This window comes from Lutra lutra, chromosome 1 (assembly GCF_902655055.1).
Source record: "Lutra lutra chromosome 1, mLutLut1.2, whole genome shotgun sequence".
In the NCBI taxonomy this organism is placed as follows: domain Eukaryota; kingdom Metazoa; phylum Chordata; class Mammalia; order Carnivora; family Mustelidae; genus Lutra; species Lutra lutra.
This window is the reverse complement of record NC_062278.1, coordinates 77,591,711-77,611,956: the sequence shown is the minus strand read 5'-3', so window position 1 is coordinate 77,611,956 and position 20,246 is coordinate 77,591,711. Positions and strand designations below refer to the sequence as shown.

The window sequence follows — 20,246 nt, the reverse complement described above, 5'->3', positions numbered from 1 at the left end:
GTGAAACCGTGAGTGATTTTTTTTTGTTCTATCGTTGGCACTATTATGTTCTGTATGCTCTGAAATGGTAAAAATGAAATAAATACGATTTAATTTTTTTTTCCTCGCAAGATCAGCTAAGGAAAGAATTTATGTAAAGTATGCCCACAAAATTCGGTGCTTTATTACAGGCTCTACAACTGTTTTCTGATTGTGTTGAGTCTGCTAATCTCAACTTCTTAATTAGACTGTAAGTAGGAGTTGGGTACAAATGAAAGGGCTATAGACTAGTGGTTAAAAGGGGGCTCTGGAGCGTTTTCCAACATAATCAGCTGTTTTATCTTGAGCAAATTAATCTCCCTGTGTCTCAGTCTCCTCAACTATAAAATGGAGACACAACAGTAACCTATCATGTAGCGCTGTTACAAAATCCTTAGAACCACCCATGCCTGTCACATAGTGGGCACTCAGTAAATATTAGTTTTTAGTTTGTAGTCTCCCAGAGTACCCTTCCAAAAACTCAGATTCAGCCATGTTATAGGGCTACTCTTAAAAATCTGTAGTGGTCACCACTTCTCATGTAGGTAAAGACATAAAGGACTTACCAGGCCCCATGCACCATCCCAATTGCCCCAAGTCTCAGTAAATCCCCAAATGCATTCTCTCCCTGTCCTTTAGCTCCTGATACAATGTCTTCACTCCCATTCCACCCCACCTATTTAGCTGAAATCCTCCCTCTTGAGTAGTTATTGGCATTGCTCCCTTACTAGAATGAAAACTGGACAAAAACCACTCTCAGAGCCCAAACAATGGCTGGTGCATAATAAATGTTCAGGAAACATTTACTGAATGATTGAATGACATAATGTCTATTAATTTTGTTCAAGACTTGATATCAAATTTCACCAATTCTATGCATGTAGTCCTTCTGGATGTCTAAGATTAAAGTTTATTTCTCCTGGGCTCTAACAGCCTATTTCTTACATGATTTTATTCATTAAATATTCACTAATAATATTTTTTAAAAATACCTGATATTGAAAAAGTGCTTAGGATAGGCCAAGTTTTTGGCATGTATCAAACTTATTTAATCCTCACCATCCCACTTATAAGGTAGGTGCTATTTTTATTCCACTTTTACAGATGAGGAAACCGAACCGCAAAGACATTAAAGACCTTGCGCAAAGCCACACAGATGGCAACGGCAGGGCACCGTTCTTCACCCAGTCCTCTGTTCCTTAGCATGGTCTGTCCAACAACGAGATACCGGATTCCCATCTAGGTAGCACCTTTCCCCAATTCCAGCGTCAGTGGTTCATCTTAGGCAGAACAGCAATTAGACTGGGCGCATACAGTATACATTAAATTAACGCGTGGTTCTCTCTGGAGTATCATGTACCATCTCTAGGGCTTCCGCTGCGCCTACACCTTGTCTTGGACTGCCACAGGATTTCAAAGACGAGGACGCACCGCGTTGTATTGGAGGGTCATCCAGCCTTCCTGAAGCCTCAAGACCCAACCCACATTTCTGGCACTCTGCGTGATCTCGAACTCTCCTTTTAACCACGCTTTCCATGATCTCTGTTCCTGGCCTGCTATCAAGTCGGAGGCGCTCAAATCAACATCGCCAGGTCTGCCGGTAAATCAAAGAGTTTACCTCCTCCCTCCCCACCACCTCCCACCCCGCTCCCCCAGGGACCAAGACTAAGGAGTGGTCCAAGCCCACCCTTAACAGCCCAGCACTAGGTCCCGTGCCCGCTGCCGACCCAACCCGAGCCCCTTGCCCTGCTCCCGCCCAAAGCTTCGCGTCCTGACCCAGCGCTCCAGACTCAGCCCGGCCGGCCGCGGCGGTACTCCTCCCCTCGCGTGAGGGTGACTCAACCCGGGGAAAGAGAAACCTCACGGTTTTTTCCGACCTGTCCAGGGGCCCCGCGTCCCGCCCCGCCCACCACCCAAGCCCCCGCCCGCCTGAAGTTGTCCTTCTGGTTTGCGCTCGGGGAAACGCCGGCGTGGCTCCCCGGGGTGTGGCCAGAGGACTTCGGCGACGCCTTGCCAAAGGGCGGCCCCCTCCTCAACCCGGAAGGCAGACCCCCGCGCGGCCGCGGCGAGCCAGGGCATGCTCACTGGCGCGGGCCGGGCCCGCAGCCTGGGCAGGAGAGGCCCGCGCTAGGCAGCCCGCTGCGCTGCGCTGCCAGCTGGACTCGGGCGGAGCCGGCGCCCCAGCGCAGGGTGGCTCTGCCAGTCCCCGCGCGCCAGAGCGGCCGCACACGTGTCCAGGCGTCACGTCCGCGCGCGCCCCCGGGGCTTGCGTCAGCTGCCGCTCCAGAAGCTGGTGGGCCGGGGTTCTGCGCACCGCTCGGGTTCGGGGCCCGCGACGCCGCCGGGAGGAGGAGTCTGGGGGCGCCGAGGGGTGTTCGGAACGTCGGGGACCGCGGGGATCGTCTGCGCAGCCCAGCCCCCGGCCTGCCCCGCACCGGCCGTCTCCGCTGCTCGGTTCCGGGCTGGGCGCGGTGGCGTTGCCTCGGAGCCTGCCGCCCGCGGGGCGTGCTCCGCCTTGACCCCGGCGGCCCCGCGGCAGGCAGGCGCCCGCAGTTCCATGGTTGGTTCGGAGCGCGATGAGCCGCCCGTCCTCCACCGGCCCCAGCGCTAACAAACCCTGCAGCAAGCAGCCGCCGCCGCAGCCCCAGCACGCTCCGTCCCCGGCTGCGCCCCCGGCCGCCGCCACCATCTCGGCTGCGGGCCCCGGCTCGTCCGCGGTGCCCGCCGCGGCGGCGGTAATCTCGGGCCCCGGCGGCGGCGGGGCCGGCCCGGTGTCCCCGCAGCACCACGAGCTGACCTCGCTCTTCGAGTGCCCGGTCTGCTTTGACTATGTCCTGCCCCCCATCCTGCAGTGCCAGGCCGGGCACCTGGTATGTAACCAATGCCGCCAGAAGTTGAGCTGCTGCCCGACGTGCAGGGGCGCCCTGACGCCCAGCATCAGGAACTTGGCTATGGAGAAGGTGGCCTCGGCGGTCCTGTTTCCCTGCAAGGTAAGCCCAGGTGCCACCCGCGCACCTCCTCCGGGCGAGCTCCCGGAACTCCCGTGTCCTCCAGCCCACTCACAGGAGCTGAGAGGCAGGTGGCATATCTCTCCTATTTAAAAAAAAAAAAAAAATGTTCACACTTGTCCACCCTCCCCCATGCCCACCTGTCCACTTTGGGAGTAACTTTGAGCTGACAGTTGTCTGAGTGCTGACCCCGGACTAATTGGCACGCGATCTCTTTAGAACACATCACAGCTCTCGCCGCCGGGTGCCTGGCGTACCCTGCAGAAGTGTGCTTGGTGTGCTCGGTGGGGCTAGGCTGTACCAGTCAAACTTGGACCGGGAAGCTGACTGTGGGGGATTGAGGAGGGAAGAACTGGGCCAGCTGTACGCATCCTTGACCAGCGCTCGGCTTGGAAGGATTGGTACTGGAGTCCTGCGCCCTCCGCGCGCGCCTGACACGTGGGAGCTCTCAGAACTGTAGCTAAAAAAAGGGCGCCTACAGCCTGTTTTCCTCCAGCAACAAGAAAACCCTGCAAGCCACGCCTTTCCCTCTCCTAGCCTTCCAAGGATTGGGGAGATGTGAATTTGTACTAAGTGGGGGTGAAAACAAGAGTTGAGCAGGAATTTAACTGGAAGGACACGCGAGAACTGTTACCATTCTAACAAGCCCACGACTTTAGTTTAAAAAGTTATCAGTGCTCTTGCAAAAAAATGCAAACCACTAAGTCTTCGGGAAAGTCAAGGAAAAGACCCAAGACCTCTCGCCCCCTTTCCCACCATTGTTAGGTTTACTGTGTATCTTTATAGATTTTTTCCTAGCCATATTTAAATACATTTTCACAGCTGAATATAAAATCGTGGATTCAGTGTGCGTCAAAAAGGTTCATAAACACACACAGTAGATCGAAATTCTCCAGAAATAACCCGGGCAAATTGCTGTTTTAAAGCCATATTATCACACATATTTTTCTATGTCCGAAACCTAGCTCTTCCTCAGTGTATTTTAAATGACTGCATAGTTTTTCATTGTGTGATATTTTAGCATCTGTTTACTTACATCCACCACTTAAAAATCTTCAGGAGTAGTTTCAGAGACATACCTCTCTATTAAACCTCATTATAATTTAGAGCTAGACCCTAACGTTCATTTTCTAAACTTAGAAATGGAAATAATGTCATTAATACTTTTGAGTTGTTTTTCTTTTTTCTTTGTAAAAGAAACTGTTCTGCCTCTTGGGCCATCTGAGCCGTCTTGCATTTCTCCTTGGTGCTGCTTATTTTTATAGGGCAAGAGCTTATTTTTAAATTAAAAATAGTCCACCAGAGAATTGAAGCTTGGGACTGAAGTCAGTAAAATGAGTGATTTAATTTGGTCTGTGCCCTGCCACAAATCCAGTTTAAAATAGCATATTCAAATAAAGGTTTGAATCTGTTTGGGTTGTGGGTTTTCAGTTAACCTTAATAAATTAACTCTGCTTTCAGCCACTTCTCCTATAATGCTAACTAATTTACCCAGACCAATAGTTGTTTCTCATGAAATCTGGATAAAATATTTCTATAAATTTTTAGGGTCATGAAGAAGGTGGCAGCCTAATGATCAAGAGAAGATTTGGTGATAGTTGACGTATCAGTGGGCATTGGATGTTTGAGATGTATCTTGGGAGCGGTCAGGGGTGCCCCACCGGATTTCTGGGGAGCTGTCTTTTCCACTCACTTTTTCCTAGACCTTCAGTGACTAATAGAAGAAATGGCTTTAGGTGAATTACAGTTCACAAATGAACATTTGGTATCAGTCGGTATTCCATAATTTATTTTTAAAAAGCAATCTCATAAGAGCATTCTGTTGCTCCCAGGAGGAAGGGAAGGAAACAGTTATGCTATATAAAATGTGGTTTCACTTTCGGGGTCTAGGATTATGGTTCCCATTGAAGCATGTTTTCTCCTAAGGTGTCATATGCTAGTGAGGCCCTTCTCGAAGAACAGTTCTCTTGGGAATCAGGGGTACTCAGTGTTTCTGACCATGTCAGTGACTCTCTGAGTTCCTATTCCGTATGAATGCAGTTGGGGAAAGCCGTCACTTTGCAAGCTGAAATTAAACAGGGTCAACCACTCCCCTACAGGCCAGGGGCCAAGTTTAGAAAGTGATCTTAGGGTCACTTCTGTATGTGAGATTTATGATGCTGGGGAATGCTTCCCTCAACTTTGGTTGACCAGTCATTCGAATTATTAACAGGACCACTCAGCCAGTTAGATCTGATAAACTACAGCAAGCACCAAAGATATGTCAGTTGAGGAGGGCTAAGGGAAATGGGGAGTGGTAAGACCTGTGTCAGACTTCAGCAAATAGGTCTGTATAGCTAGCTAGCCCTTGGCTTGTGCTTGCCCCTGGTAATCGTAGGGACTGCCCTATCACTATACCTACTCTCAGAATCTCTCTCACGTGGGCTGCCTCATGTGAGAAAAACAACGTTGGATGAAGTACGAGAGCCCAGGTCTCAAGAGGAGCATGGTGCTGCCATTGTTTGCCTGAGAGACCGCTTGTCTGGGGCCTTGGTTTCCTCACCTATAAATAAAGGGACTGAACTGCTTGATGTCTAAGGACCCGTAGCTTCTAGAATACCATGGAAATAAGGGAGGCTATATGGAATGGTTACTGGGTGGCTTCTGTGTGCCAGCTACTTTGCAAGGGCCATCGTTTATTAGTTTGCCTTTCCGTTCTCCAGGTGAAGAAACAAATGCCTGTAGTGAGATTAAGTGACTTGTCAAGATCAATAGGCCAGGTCATGAGCCCACATCCCAGAGGTGCGCATCCTGTGTGCTACGTGGCGATTTTGCATCTGACCCTTTATTCTAGGGCTCCACGTTGTAGCTTATGGTTGACACCACTCACGAAAGAAACCATCCAATCGGATGAATTTGCCGGCTCTGATGAGAGCATCCCAATGAGACAGCACACATGTTCGCTACAAACTTCACTGGCAGGAATTTTATGAGGCATGCATGATGGGAAGGCCAGGGAAAATAGCCTACAAACCTGATATGGGAGGCATGTCATCCCAGCTCTGGACTGTCCATGCTTCAGTTGGCCCAAAAATGGATTCGTTGCCAAATAGGTTCCTTATAGAAGTATGGGACCACTTAATTAAAGGCTAGAGTGTTGCCAACATCTTTGATAGAGAGCATCACATGCATTATTAGCTCAAGTCTCCTTTTAAGAAAAGGATCTCTATCAGAGTAGGGCTCTCTTCCACTTGTGATATTTTTAGGCCATTCTATGGCTTGCTGTACACCTGAGAAGTTTTGACATCCTGTTCTCATATCTCAAACCCACCATCTCTCAGCAGAGCGTGGGTATAGGGGGAAAAGTGAAGGGTGACACATCTGTGCCCCCACTCAACAGTTTATTTTATTTTAATATCAGCCAAGTATTTCTCTCCACAACTGTGGGTAATGCTAAACCACTCCAGCCCACTTACACTATGATACGTTTTTCTCTCCATTTTTTTTTTTTTTTGGTTTGTTTTCTCTAAAAGTTTCCAGTAGCACATCTCCAAATAATCATTGAACTGGAAAGCCTCAGCCAGACAAGTCTTTCCTGTGTTTGGGTCATGACAGCGTTGTTTTTATTCCTTAAAATAAAAAGTCAAGTCAGATAACCCAGTGGAAAGTCCAAGCCTCCTCAGTGTGGACAAACCTAAAGGCCAGCAGGGGCAGGTGATGCGAGGGAGAGAGGTACCTGACACGTGCCCCCAGAGTTCAGGAAACCTCAAGGAGCAGCAGAGATGGGAGCCAGGGAACACACCTCTAAAGAGGACCAGGGAGGCGAAGGGTGGATGCAGCCTGCCAGACCTTTGGGTTTTTTCAAGAAAAGCCAGAAATCTGAATTTTTAAAATGTGGATCACTCCATTTTCTTAAGATTGGCCAAATTCATATTTAAAGCCAAACCCACCACGTCTGCAAACCAAATCCTGCCTGCCAGTGTGTGACCTCTGATCTGGTTCCCTCTCTGAAAGCGTTCACTGAGCCTGGAAGTTCTCATTTTACTCTTGCCATATGTGAGCTTTGGAGTTCTGAGAGGTCCCAACTGTAGGTGATTTTATAGTTTATTTTCATCTGTATTTTGCCAAGAGAATATTCTATTCTGGGCCCCTGGGAAACCTGAACTATTGTCCTAGTGACGAGATTTTTGACTCTGAACAGGTGAGTTTCTTTGGACCTGAGTGTCTTTAAGAGAAATAGCTAGACTAAATCATTATATCAAGAATGTTTTGGGGCACCTGGGTGGCTCAGTCAGTCAAGATTCTGCCTTTAGCTCAGGTCTTGATCTCGGGGTCCTGGGATCAAGCCCTGTGTCAGGCTCCCTGCTCAGCAGGGAGTTGCTTCTCCCTTTCCCTCCGTCCCTCCCTACCTCCCATGTGCACGCTCATTCTCTCTCTCTGCTCACCCTCCCACTCTCTCAAATAAAATCTTAAAAAAAATTTTTTTTAAATCTTTTTGTGCCCTAAAATATCAGAATCTAGTAAACTGTTCCAGGGAAAAGAGCGCTAGGCAAGAACTGGGTCCCCATCCTTGTTTGGTTTGACCTCGGTCCAGGCACATACTTCCCTGAGCTTGTCTGTTCATCATTTAAAAAGAGTGGAGGTAATACCTAGCCAGTGGGTGCTCTGAGATCAGATTAGAGCTGGGAAGTCTTTGCTTCACCATTTCAAATGGAAGGTGGGTGGTAGCAGGGTGGTTGCTAGGTGATGGGTGATCAGTCACCTAGAAGTCTGAGAGGATACCAGAACCGTTTCAGAGACCTTTTCTTCATCTAAAAATTTCCCCTAAGATAAAAATCATTGACTTTGAGTATTGTCCCTATGGTCTTTACCACCGCGTGGAGCTGGACACTGATGGTGAGGCGCAAGATTTTCAAGAACACAATTGACAGAAATTTTCAGTGTAAAATTAAGAACAGAAGCACTAGAGCGCTTGGGTGGCTCAGTCGGCTAAGCATCTGCCTTCGACTCAGGTCATGATCCCAGCGTCCTGAGATCAAGTCCCGCATCGGGCTCTTTGCTTAACAGGGAGTCTGCTTCTCCCTCTGTGCTCTCTCTCAAATAAGTAAATAAAATCTTTAAAAAAAAAAGCAAAAAACACAAGAATAGAAGAACTAGAATGCTATGTCAGAGCACTGACATTTAATACTAATTCTTTGTGTAATTGGCAGCCACTTTTCACAGGTTGTCACCTCCTACAGCTAGGAGTCAATCATTGTTACTTGAAGTTGACCTTTGGTACGACCAGAAAGGGGAGAACTAAAAGGTACAGCAGGCGTGGCCTATAAAATGCCCATCCTGAGATGAGATTCGATTCTGCTGTTCTGCATTCGATCCCTTTATTGAAGCTCCTTGCAAACCGCTATCCGCATAGGACTACAGTAAGTCTTCCCTATAAAATGTCTGCAGAGCCAGACCTATGCACCTGACAAAATTTGCGAACAGTGGCATTTCTCACTCAAACTCATAAGGTCCCCACTCCTTGAGAGAGGTGCACATTTGCTAAAGCGAACGCCCGGCCTTCGGGGGCATTGTGTGTTGCTGGCAAGTTGTGTAGGACGTGATCATACCTGGGGCATTAGAATGTGACAACACTCTGCACACCCTGGGAAAGAAATGAAGAAAACTGAGACGTTTCCCTGATTAAATGTATCTTTATATTAAACCTGAGAGTGTACTTTCAAAGGCTTAGGAGAGATACTGAAAATTCACTAGCAGAATTTCATCAGCTTTACCCCAGATGCTCCATTAGTTTTTTTTAAAAATGGAGAAAAGGTTCTCCTTTCCAGTTTCTGCAGTGATTTTTAGACTGTATGGTGCCTGTGAGAAAAAGGTTACCCCCCCACGCAGTTTTCAACCACAGACACTGTAGATGGATGAAAGATACACCTGTGTTAAATGTGTTGGTTTGGGCCCTATTTTAAGACTTTGAATCAACAAGTTAGTATCTCTGGGTCATTCTTTCACGAGGCCACCTCTTCCTCTAGCACTTTGGAGGGAGGCCCTATTTGAGCTTCCTCGTCCAGATCCCTGCTCCAGTCCCACACCAGGGGTTTAGGGACCTCTCCAAACCTCAGTGGGTCCTTGGTAAGATGGGGTACAGATTTGGTTGCTGTGAGGATCCAACATGGTAATAATTCATGCAAAGAGCCTAGCCCAGCCCAGCACAGAAGAAACACTACATGAATGTGCACATTTAGAAGCCAGCAGAAATCGAATGGCAAATGTCTGAGGTCAGGTCCAGGCATAGACTTGAAAAAGAAAAAAAAGAATCTGTTTTCTCCCACTAATTCCTTCACTGAGCTGCTCTTCCCTCCTCCCAATCATGTAGATTTTCATATAGCTGAATACATTGGTCCTGGCATTGGCTTTACAGGGACAAGACTCACTTTTTTCATTTCTTTAATACTTTTATGCTTTTAGAAGAGAAAGTCTGCATTATGAAGGACAAGCAACAGTTTGCTCATGAATAAGGGATGGAAGATCCTGACAGGGTCATGTAGGGAGGCCAGTGGAGCCGCTTATGCAGAATGTTGTTTACCTTGTCTGAACTAAGTATATGATCTCGTTTGTTTCCTAATTACTTTGTCAAGGAAACAGGATGCAGTATCCTCTTGGAGAGATATGCCTGAAGTCATGTAGTCTGGAAGCTCTGGGGACAGAAACTCCAGAATGGGCCTTCGACACCTTCTGTAAAAAAGCTCTCTGCAGCATGGGGTTTGTCAGGATTCCCTGAGGCAGGAGGAGGAATTTTTGAGCCCAAGATCTGAATTAGAATTACCTTCTCTGGAAGAAAGTTAGTGAAGTTAGATGTCAGTATTTTCTTAGTCTCGCCACTGTTTGAGGGTCCTGGTACCGAATGACACTGTCTTCTCATATTAGTATCCATGGAAGCTTTACGGCCTCACTGACTGAGAATTCTTTGCACCACCTCATAGTGGAGGTAAGGAATCTGCCCTTTGGGTTAGTGAAGATCCGCCAAGGTTCTTAGGGGAAGGATGCTAGACAGATGCAGGGTGAGCATCACAATTAAGGCACAAGAAGAGAGTTCACTTTCTCCTGCTGCCTAGATCTGAACTTGATAAGAGTCCAGGGATGAGCTGTTGACAGTTCTGTGGACCCAAGGACCCTGGGATCATGACCTGAGCTGAAGGCAGATGCTTAACCCACTGAGCCACCCAGGCGCTCTGCTCTAACTGTATTCTACTAGTGGTTGTAAACTCATTTTAGGCAAAAGGAATATAGAGCCATCTGAATGACAACAGTATCATTGTTTGTCCATCTATGTGAGGTTCCAGAAAAGCTTCAAACACGCCCACCCCAAATAGTTTATGTAAATATGTGAAAAGCATTTATCAAAACTAATGAACCCACAGTGACTGAAGTCTGAAACCATTTCTCTTCCTGTGATCTCAAAGTCTATTGAATTTTTTAAAATTCTAAGTTCCATAGTAAGACTTTTAATTAAAGTAAAATTAACGCACGCAGTGGAGAATAGTCATCTTCTGCAGGTAAATCTAGTATTTATCCATTTACCTACACATATCAGGTGGGTGAGAAGCAGGCAGTAGATCAATAAACAAAATGAGTAGACCCATAAGTTAATGAGAAAATAACGTGGTATTATCCTCCACTGATATTTTGAGGGCAGATTGATGCACTTTTAGTCATGAAGGAGCTAGTTTGAGTTGCTCGAAGTCCTTTTTAAAAGTGGTAAAGTCTAAGTTTAACCTCTGGTTAAAATATAAGTTTCACCATGATTTGGTTCTATACGAGACTTAACCCGTAACTCCCATTCAAACAAGTCTCAAGAGTGGAGGATATGAGACCTCCACCAATAGTCCTCTAGTTATCTGCTGATCAGACATAGTAAGTTATACCTCCAGGAGAACATCCTTCTAGCTGAACTTATACAACTCCCAGTCCATCTATGGGTTCACCTCCACAGTAGTAAAAGAGGTTTTTACCTGTGTGAGCAAAAGGGGACATGGGTAGCTTCATTCCTGGAGCCTCTTTCTGACATGTCTGGAATCAGACAGAGGAGTTTCCCGTGGATCACTAAGTGTGGTGGAGAATGAAACTGCAGTGGCTGGGGCGGGGGGGGGGATACACACACACACACACACACACACACACACACACGTATACATATGTAAATATATGAATATTTAAATATACAAATATATTCGTGTGTGCATGCATATGTGTGTGTGTGTGTGTGTGTGTGTGTGTGTGTGTGTGTGTGTGTTTATTTATTTATCTCCCCCAGGCCCACAGATTTGTGAGGTGCCCATAAACTCGAAGGATCAGAGGAGCAATGGAAAAAGCTTGTCTTCCATGGGGGGCAGGGAAGTCAAGAAGTGTTGGTTATTATAACAATGATGTCTCCTTCATTGAAAAATATTACTGGTTCACTACAATGAGTTCCAAGGGCTTCTAGTAAAAGAAAAATGATTGGCTTCCTTCTGCTGACCTGTAGATACACACTTGAAAGTATATTTTCTTTAAAAAAAAAAAAACAGTATTTCAAAACTTAATTCATTCAATGGACTCTGCCAAAAGAATCTCTATGCCATAAAGGATAAATATGCCAACTTAGCCTTTGAATTCCTTTTTTTTTTTTTTTTTTGACAGAGTTAGAGAACACAAGTAGGGAGAAGAAGAGTTGGGGGAGAAGTGGGCTGTCTGCTGAGCAGGGAGCCCAATGCAAGACTCGATCCCAGGACCCGGGATCATGACCTGAGCCAAAGGCAGACGTTTAAATGACTGAGCCACCCAGGCACCCCATAGTCTCTGAATTCTTGAACATGTTTTTATTTTTACATGTTTTCAAATTTCCACAAGTCATAATAATACAAAATTATTCTTATATACCCTTTATCCACATTCACCAGTTGTTTCCTTTTTGCCCCATTTGCTTTATCATTTTGGGTGCTCTCTATTCATACATTTATTAGCCATTTCAGTGTAAGATGCAGGCATCCTGCCCCTTTACCCCTAAGTACTGCACTGTTTTCTCCTAAAAACAAGAATGTCTTCTTGTATAATTACAGTCCGGTTATCAAAAGCAGGAAATGTGACATGTGGTAGATACTAGTATCGAATCCACAGTCCATATTCAGACTTCCAGTTGCTGCCCCAATAACGCCCTTTGCGGCAGTTTTGGTTTCCCGGTCCAGGGTCCTGCATCGCATTCAGCCATATGTGTGCCTTTTGTGATCATTACAGCTCATGAGATGGACAGAGAAGCACAGTTTGCTTGTGGTTACCCTCAGACAAGATCATTGCTTGCATTTAATTCAAAAGTTTGTGAGCATCAACAACAGAATATTGAGTGTGCTTTGTTTTTCCTGAGACACTGTCCTTTGAGGCGCCAGCAGAAACTTTGCTAATAAATTTCAGTTTCCTAGGAGGGGTGAGCACGCGGAGGCAGGGCGGTTACCCCCATGGTCCCCGAGCAGGGACTGCCTCTGCCCAGAGCTCAGGGCACCTCCATTGTAGTAGACTGTTGGTTGTTGAAGCTCAGGAAATCGTTCTTGCATTGCACGAACTCACATTTATTTTATTTTTTTTTAAGATTTTATTTATTTATTTGACAGAGAGAGATCACAAGTAGGCAGACAGGCAGGCAGAGAGAGAGGAAGGGAAGCAGGCTTCCCGCTGAGCAGCGAGCCCGATGCGGGACTTGATCCCAAGACTCTGGGATCATGACCTGAGCCAAAGGCAGCGGCTTAACCCACTGAGCCACCCAGGTGCCCCGCGAACTCACATTTAATTAAACCAGTCACAAGATCCGTGACCTTCACTAGCGTCCCGCTAAGCAAGGTTACTCTGTTGATCTACTCATTCCATAAACAAATATAAAGTGACTGTGTTTATTAGGTAAATAACAGGTGTCTAGTGTTTGTTCTTCAACGTACCTTATCACATTCTTGTGTAAACGGGTTTCTGTGCCAAAAAAGGAAAAACCCTCCTTAAATTCAACTGAAATACAACCTTCGTACCCCATGCCCAGGAAAAGAATTGGCACTATTCACCACTTTCTACAAAGACTTAAAAAGGAGGCACCGGGTCACACATTGCCCTCTGTGGCAAAACATGTTTGCACAAGACTTTTGAGCCACTGCCACCTGAAGAGTTTCTAAAGAGAAGCCCAGAATGTTATTTCAACATTTGTTTCTCATTCTGCTGGGTCATCTTTCCCCTCCCTTCCTCCATCTTCTTGAGCTTTGGGCTTCTGTGCCTGGTTTTGTCTCTGGCTCCCCTCCCCCGAAAGAGGTTTACTTAAAGTGAATTCCCTCCTCACCCCACCCTCGGGGGGGAAAGGAGCAGCTGTTCCCCTGTGGAGAAATCTCATTTATAGCTGTGGACATGCTCCCAGGACACACAGGCAGCCCAGGTGCGTTGTCTCAGGAAGAAAGTGCAGGAAGAGCCAGGCAGCTCCAGAAAAGTGGCATCCTTTGAACCCTCCCTGTGTGGTGGGCCAAAGTCCCAGCCAGTGTGTGAAAAGTGAAACCTCAGCTCTTTCTTGCCAGGTACCAGGGAAGCCGGGAGGGCCTGATTACTGGTTACTTGCGAGGCACTACTCCTCCTTCCTTAGGGAGAGGTGCTCTGCTCTCGGGGCTGTCTTTCTCCTTGCAACCCAGGGAAGAAGTCAGTATCACAATCTGCTTCCAGAAGCAGTTCGTCCGTGGACCCTGGGTTTTGTGTGGGGTAAATTGGGGACTGGAGCTCAAGGCAGATGTGAATTCTTTCTTTTACTTCCAAATACTGATTCTTTGACATCTCAGCGATCACGTACCACAAAAGAGCATTCGAGGAAGAGGGGGGCATGCAGGGCTCTGCCCGCAGTGTGGCGGTGAATGGCCCCTTGCCGGGATGAGTCAGTCAGGCTGTAAAACGGGTAGGACTAGCACCCTAGCCTACCTCCACAGTTTGCAAACCACCAAGTTCTGTGTGTCTCAGCTGGCGTTCCTGAGCCTTCCTGCGGAGCACCCGCTGGGCGGGGCAGTGACCAGCTGGACCTGCTTACTGGTGTGGGCCCCTCCAACCAGCTGTCACTGTGGCTGCCGAGCCAGGTTTTGTCATACATCAAAATCAACCCCAGGCTGCTTTGCCCTTCCCCAGACATTTGGCCATGCCCGTGACATTTCTGCTTGTCACAGTGGGGGAGGGGAGGAGTGCTACTGGCCTCCAGTGGATAGAGGCCAGGGATGCTGCTAAACATCCTACAGTGCAAACACAGCACCCCCCACAAAGGATTATCTGGTCTAAAACATCAGTACAGCCATGCCCCGACTTTTTGAATGTTCACTTGACGTCACTTGACGTTGCTTTACAGTAGACCTGTTTGTGTTAACCAAAAGAAATCCAAAGAGGATTTTCACTATTACCAAAAAGGGGGAAAAAAAAAAAAGGCAGAAAGGGAAAATAGCGCTCAGCATTTCTTTTGCAGTGCACATCCTGAACAGCAGGAGTGGCCTCGCCAAGCTCCTTTCCTGGGACCTACACTCAGCATCTCAGCATCAAGACTCTGTAGCTTTAACTGCATCTGTGAGCATCTGTGCTTTATCTCAATTGATTTTGTGCATCTATTAGCAAGATGTATCCTAAAGTATCAGAAAAGCCCAAGAGGGGTTATTTTCTGGGACTAGGAATGCTTGAAAAATTTTCCATATAAGATAATGGTAGTTGCTTCTTTGCCTTCTGCCATTTGTCTTCCAAAGTGTTTCATGGGAGCACTATACTTTCATATAGCTGGGAAACCCTGTAGTGCTACTGTAGAGAAACCCGGAAAATAAACTGAATTGTCAGTCAAGTCCCCGAAGGAATCTGGACCTGTCTTCTCATTTAGGTTTTATCCCCACTGTTTGCTCCGCTCACCCCATGCTAGAACCAGATGGAACTGCTCCATCCACCGTCCACTTTGCCCATAGTGAAGCTTTCCTTCTCTACTCCTCATCCCATCCCCACTTGGAGATCACTTGTCACCGTCTTTGGTCTGGTCGTCCTTCACCCTTCATGTAGCTGTCTGTACTTTCGATATTTTTTGAGTTGTTTGTTGGTGCTCAGCGGTGTGGCCCTTCTCAACAGGAACCACCACGAGGGCACGATCTGCAGCTGATTCCTTCTGTGTGCTCTAGGACAGAGGTTGGCAGACCTTAGGAGCCCTGGGCACCTGTCAGGAAAACCCAAGCCAGGCGCCAGGGTAATCTGGGTGTGCTGCTCAGAGGCACCTAGACGGTTCTGCAATATCAGGGAATTCACGGACCCCAAACCCTCCCTCTGATCCCTGGACAAGAGCCCCTATTCCGGAACAATGCTGAGACAGTAACAAGAATGCAGTGTGGTGTAAAAGTGCGTGCATCTAGTGCACGTGTGAGTGCACGCCTATTTAAAGTGTAGATCTTTTTGTTTTAGAGATCTTCTCTTACCCAGTCATCATGAAAGTGGCACCAGTGGTCATGAAGACACACCCTCACCCATGATGGAAAAGAGAAGGAATAGATTGGCTTTAAAGTTCAGCTTGTTTAGAAAAAGCAGAGTAAGCTCCTCACACTTTAAAAATATGTTTATTTAAGTTAATAGAGGCTGTAGCAGGACCTTTTTTTGGTAAGGTCATTGTCCACACAAATGCTCAGTAATGCCTTTTCTATTTATGTCGCTTGGGGCAGATTCCCTGTTCTCTATATTTGGGTCGAAGGAAGAGTGTGTGTCTTGTAAGTCAAACCAAATAATTCAGAATATAAATAAATATTCCTACCTGAGCTCCACAAGAAAAAGTTCTAAAATAATCACTGGACGATAAATATTTGTTATACTTCTGAGTCCGTGAAGGGGGAGCGGTTTTGGGGCTTTGGGTCAGGGAAGAGATGCAGGTGGTACTTTTCTGTACGCTCTTTGCCAGAGTTCATTGCGTTCCTGGAGTTTTCTGTGGGCAGCTGTGGTAAACAGCCCATCTTGAAACTTCTTCAGATCCAGAGATCAGGGGCTTATTTCACCAGAGAATGTGCCGGGCTCTGGGCTAATTCTTGCTATTTTTATTGCGTGGAATATGTGTGTCTAAAGTGGGCACAGATGCCTCGCCCGTCACTCACAGAAGAACATCAGAAGGTTGTATATTTCTAGCCACACTCTAGATTTAAAACACAGGTAACAGGGATTGGGGTGTTTTAGGGCCTTCCTGTTAGGAACACCAAGGAGAAATATATATGGATAAATAAATTTGTTTCTCCTTCTGATGGTAAAGTTTTTTATACCTGTGCTTTTTTTTTTAAGATTTTATTTATTTGACAGAGAGAGATCACAGGTGGGCGGAGAGGCAGGCAGAGAGAGAGAGAGAGGGAGGAAGGGAAGCAGGCTCCCTGCTGAGCAGAGAGCCCGATGTGGGACTCGATCCCAGGACCCTGAGATCATGACCTGAGCCGAAGGCAGAGGCTTAACCACTGAGCCACCCAGGTGCCCCTATACCTGTGCTTTTAAAATCAGTCCGTGGTTCAGGTTCAGGAAGGTGAATAAGCGTTCCCTAGGGGCAAAGTCCGTGACAGGGAACTACCTCTGCCAATATCTACTACAGGTGAGTATAATCCACTTGAGGTTGAGGTACAGGGGAAGAGCCAGCTGCATTTCTTTCTTGAAGCCACCCCCTTCTTCCTTGCTGGGGAGACTCATCTCTGTAAGAAGGGAGCCAGCCTTCTCAGCTTCCTCTCAGTGACTGTAGCTTAGGGTCCTGTATGGAGAAGGTACTGGGTGCCTGCTTGTTGCTAAATAAACTCATCTGCAAAGGTCAGAATTTGACCAACTTTAACGTTTATAAGGGGTTTATTCCCTTGGCAGGGTAGAGACAACTAAAAACAGATGTGAGGCTTTGTTTTGTGAGCAGATGGTCATAGCATCTTAGACATAGGACCCAGCCCTGCCCTCGTTTGCTGTCTTCCTGTCTCAGGAAGGGGTGGGAGGAGCCAAGGGAGGTAACCCAGACAGTTCACCTGCCACTGTGTGCTCCGACTCCTAGTTTCACCCAAAAAAGGTGATTCAACTCCTCTAATTCTTTGTAAGACAACAGCGTGGTTTTCTGGACAAGTGTCTACTTGTGGGCCGCTTCCCCATCTGGTATCTAGGAATTAACACTCTCATTCTTGTGAGGGTTGGGAGTAGGAGTCTAATTCCTTTCGGTGTGGTCCTTTCCCAAGATAGGGGTGATTTTTTCATCAGGAATGTCATCTCAACAAGGCAGAAAAAGGTTTCGTCCCTACCCTATTATAGCAGCATTGAGGGACTGACTGTATCAAAATCCCTGCCTGGGAGCCTACCCTGGGACCCACTTCAATTCTCCTGCCTCCCGGGCCTGTCATGAGGGCTGACATACGTGGTCATGAAGATGGGTGCTGAGACTTGAGGAAGTGGTCTGGGCCCTTCTCAGTTTAACCTCCACTGGCTGGAACCAAACTAACCAACAGGGTCCCAAGTTAGTACCCAAAAGTATGTCCAAAGCCCCTTGGGATTGGGGTATTAAAAGGTGAAGAAAGTGAGGTAATGTTTCTAGCAATGGGAAGGGGGTCCAGCCCTCTTCTACCCTGGCTGGTCACTCCAGCAGGCAAATGCAGAGACCTGAAGGGCAGCCTTCCCACAGCCTTCCTGCCAGTCACCGATCTGAGCTAGGAAGAAGGGGCAGGGGACAACCAAGAGGAGCTATACTGCTTTCCTAATCATCTTCAGGTGAAAACCAGTCTAGAGGTAGTATATCCCTTGCCCAACCATTTGCCTAAGCCATTGTAAATTATACAAAATTCTTTAAATTCACAGAAAAAATGGGGCAGGCCAGGTTTTCTAGAGCTGGCTCAGCAGTCGTATTGGAGATGTTAATAGTAAGAGAGCCTCACGTTTCCAACGTTACGTTTGAACGTTTTCAACGATGCTGTAATGGCTTGCAGTCTGCTCCTGGTTAAGAAAATTCCCCTGATTTTATGGATTGGCGGTACTGATGACCAATAATAACGGAGACTCTTTAGTCTTACCTGGTTAACTCCCCTCCAGCAAGCGGAGTTGGAATGAGGCTAGAGTCTAAGCCCCCGAAAGCTACGTGGGTGACCCCCTGTCCGAGGTCTGCCCCCGTAGGAGTTTGGCGCAGGCGCGATGGCTCACGGCGTCTCTTTCCCTTCTCGCAGTACGCCACCACGGGCTGCTCCCTGACCCTGCACCACACGGAGAAGCCAGAACACGAAGACATCTGTGAATACCGTCCCTACTCCTGCCCTTGCCCCGGGGCCTCCTGCAAGTGGCAGGGGTCCCTGGAAGCCGTGATGTCCCATCTCATGCACGCCCACAAAAGCATCACCACCCTGCAGGGAGAAGACATCGTCTTCCTGGCCACAGACATTAACCTGCCGGGGGCCGTCGACTGGGTGATGATGCAGTCGTGCTTTGGCCACCACTTCATGCTGGTGCTGGAGAAGCAGGAGAAGTACGAGGGCCACCAGCAGTTCTTCGCCATCGTGCTGCTCATTGGCACCCGCAAGCAAGCCGAGAACTTTGCCTACAGACTGGAGCTGAACGGGAACCGGCGGAGACTGACCTGGGAGGCCACGCCCCGGTCCATCCACGACGGTGTGGCCGCGGCCATCATGAACAGCGACTGCCTTGTTTTTGACACAGCCATAGCACATCTGTTTGCGGATAATGGCAACCTTGGAATCAATGTGACCATTTCTACGTGTTGTCCGTGAGGCGCTGCAATTATCTGGGCACAGTGCTCTATGGGGAATAAAGGTTTTTACAGGTGTTCTATTCACTGTGTCTTCACGGATCAAGACCCCCAGTTACCCCATGTTCTGTTTGAACAAGCAGCTTCCCATCTGGCATTAGCCCAGCAGAGTTCATTAAACAGGAATGAATGGGGTTGGCCTGTTAGTCATTTGGAGTCTGTTCTGTGATCTAAAATCAACTTTATTATTACATTTTATTTACTTCCTGAACAGCACTTGACGGGTGGCTCAGGGCCCCGGAAGACCAGGACGTTAGGAATGGGAGGCTCCTTTCTGCCTGGCTCCCTCTCTTGGTCCCTCCAAGTTGACAAAAGCACAGTGACTGTCAATAGATTCCTTAACTTTTACCTTGTTTTTAGGGGGGGATAGGAATTGTTTAAATGCATTTTAAGCAGTGTTTCTCAAACGGGATGGCAAACCAATAGGCACAGAATCACCTGTAGTGCTCATCTTAAACATGCAGATCTGGGGAGCCTGTGGATTTAACCATCTCATCAGGTGATTCTGTTCGACAATAAAGTTTGAGAATTACTGGGTTAAATTGTGGAAAGGGTCCAGATTTTAAAGGTGCTTTACGATTGCCCTCTACTGATACTGTTTGACTCTCTACTATTTCATGCCCCCACCACCTACCATGCCCAGATTAGAACCAGAACTGCAGCTCCCCAGGAACACACTCCTGAGATTTGGTCACTCTCTTGTATTGGGGGTGAATTGCCTAGGAAAGCGAATTGTATGGCCACTGATAGGTGTCACATAATTAGTTTTTGCTCATCACTAGTACAGATGACCTGTTTACATGTGGCTTGCCTCAGAGGCCATCCTTGACTGTAGATGGTGGGAAAGACTAGATCAGTAGAGTCGGAAAAGCTTTATAACCAGTGTCATATGCTTGCTATTTAAAGGTATGTGTTGGATTGTTGTTGTTTTTTGCCACATTCACTTTAGTTTTTTAATAAATATTTTCCAAAAATGAATATCGTGCTGCTTTATCCCTGTTGAATAATGTTTATTTATTGGATGCCTATCATGTGCAGGTGCATGAAACCTCACCACTACCTTGGCCTTGGACTATCACTATTTCCACATGAAGAAACAGTCATTTGTCTAAGGTCCTGATGCAGGTCTGTGTTAGATCGGGGGTCCACACTCACTTCCCTGAACCATGCACTGTGCTTGTGTTACTGGTCTCTTCCCTGGAGATGTTCTTTCAAGTGCTAGCACTAATGGAAGAAGAGTATTTCTCCTGTGTTACAGAATCAGAAGGAAGAGTCATGGCTAGAGCTATTATCCAGAGTCCCGGGTTTGACCCAAGGTGACCCACTCTCACCATCCCAACCCCAAACTCTCAAAGGAATTCAGAATATAGTCCCATGTGCCTGGTGGGGATAGAAGAGTGCTTAACTGAGGAGCCCAGTGACATTAGACTAGCCCCCTA

At 47.2% G+C, this 20,246-nt stretch overlaps 1 protein-coding gene and 1 long non-coding RNA gene across 3 annotated transcripts; one reads left to right on the top strand and one right to left on the bottom strand.

Annotated features, from left to right (window-relative positions):
- Positions 1–2,298: 2,298 nt before the first annotated feature.
- SIAH2 (siah E3 ubiquitin protein ligase 2) lies at positions 2,299–19,785 on the top strand. The gene is made up of 2 exons (XM_047727910.1): positions 2,299–3,008; positions 18,212–19,785. The coding sequence occupies exons 1-2, from the start codon at positions 2,595–2,597 to the stop codon at positions 18,767–18,769; spliced, it is 972 nt and encodes a 323-aa protein (XP_047583866.1). The 5' UTR covers positions 2,299–2,594; the 3' UTR covers positions 18,770–19,785.
- LOC125098797 (uncharacterized) lies at positions 8,191–18,149 on the bottom strand. Of its 2 annotated transcripts, none has more exons than XR_007126954.1 (3): positions 18,062–18,149; positions 9,826–10,045; positions 8,191–8,649 (listed from the first exon to the last, which is right to left on the bottom strand). It is a non-coding gene; the product is annotated as an uncharacterized LOC125098797 (long non-coding RNA). The 2 variants fall into 2 exon arrangements; XR_007126955.1 differs by lacking the exon at positions 18,062–18,149 and adding an exon at positions 13,617–14,240.
- Positions 19,786–20,246: the final 461 nt, after the last annotated feature.

What these genes read in the sequence shown, in the direction of transcription:
- SIAH2 (XM_047727910.1), top strand. Translation starts at nt 2,595, where the DNA reads ATGAGCCGCCCGTCCTCCACCGGCCCCAGCGCTAACAAACCCTGCAGC. An exon ending in CGGTCCTGTTTCCCTGCAAG is followed by an intron (nt 3,009 to 18,211) that starts GTAAGCCCAGGT and finishes CCCTTCTCGCAG; the next exon opens with TACGCCACCACGGGCTGCTC.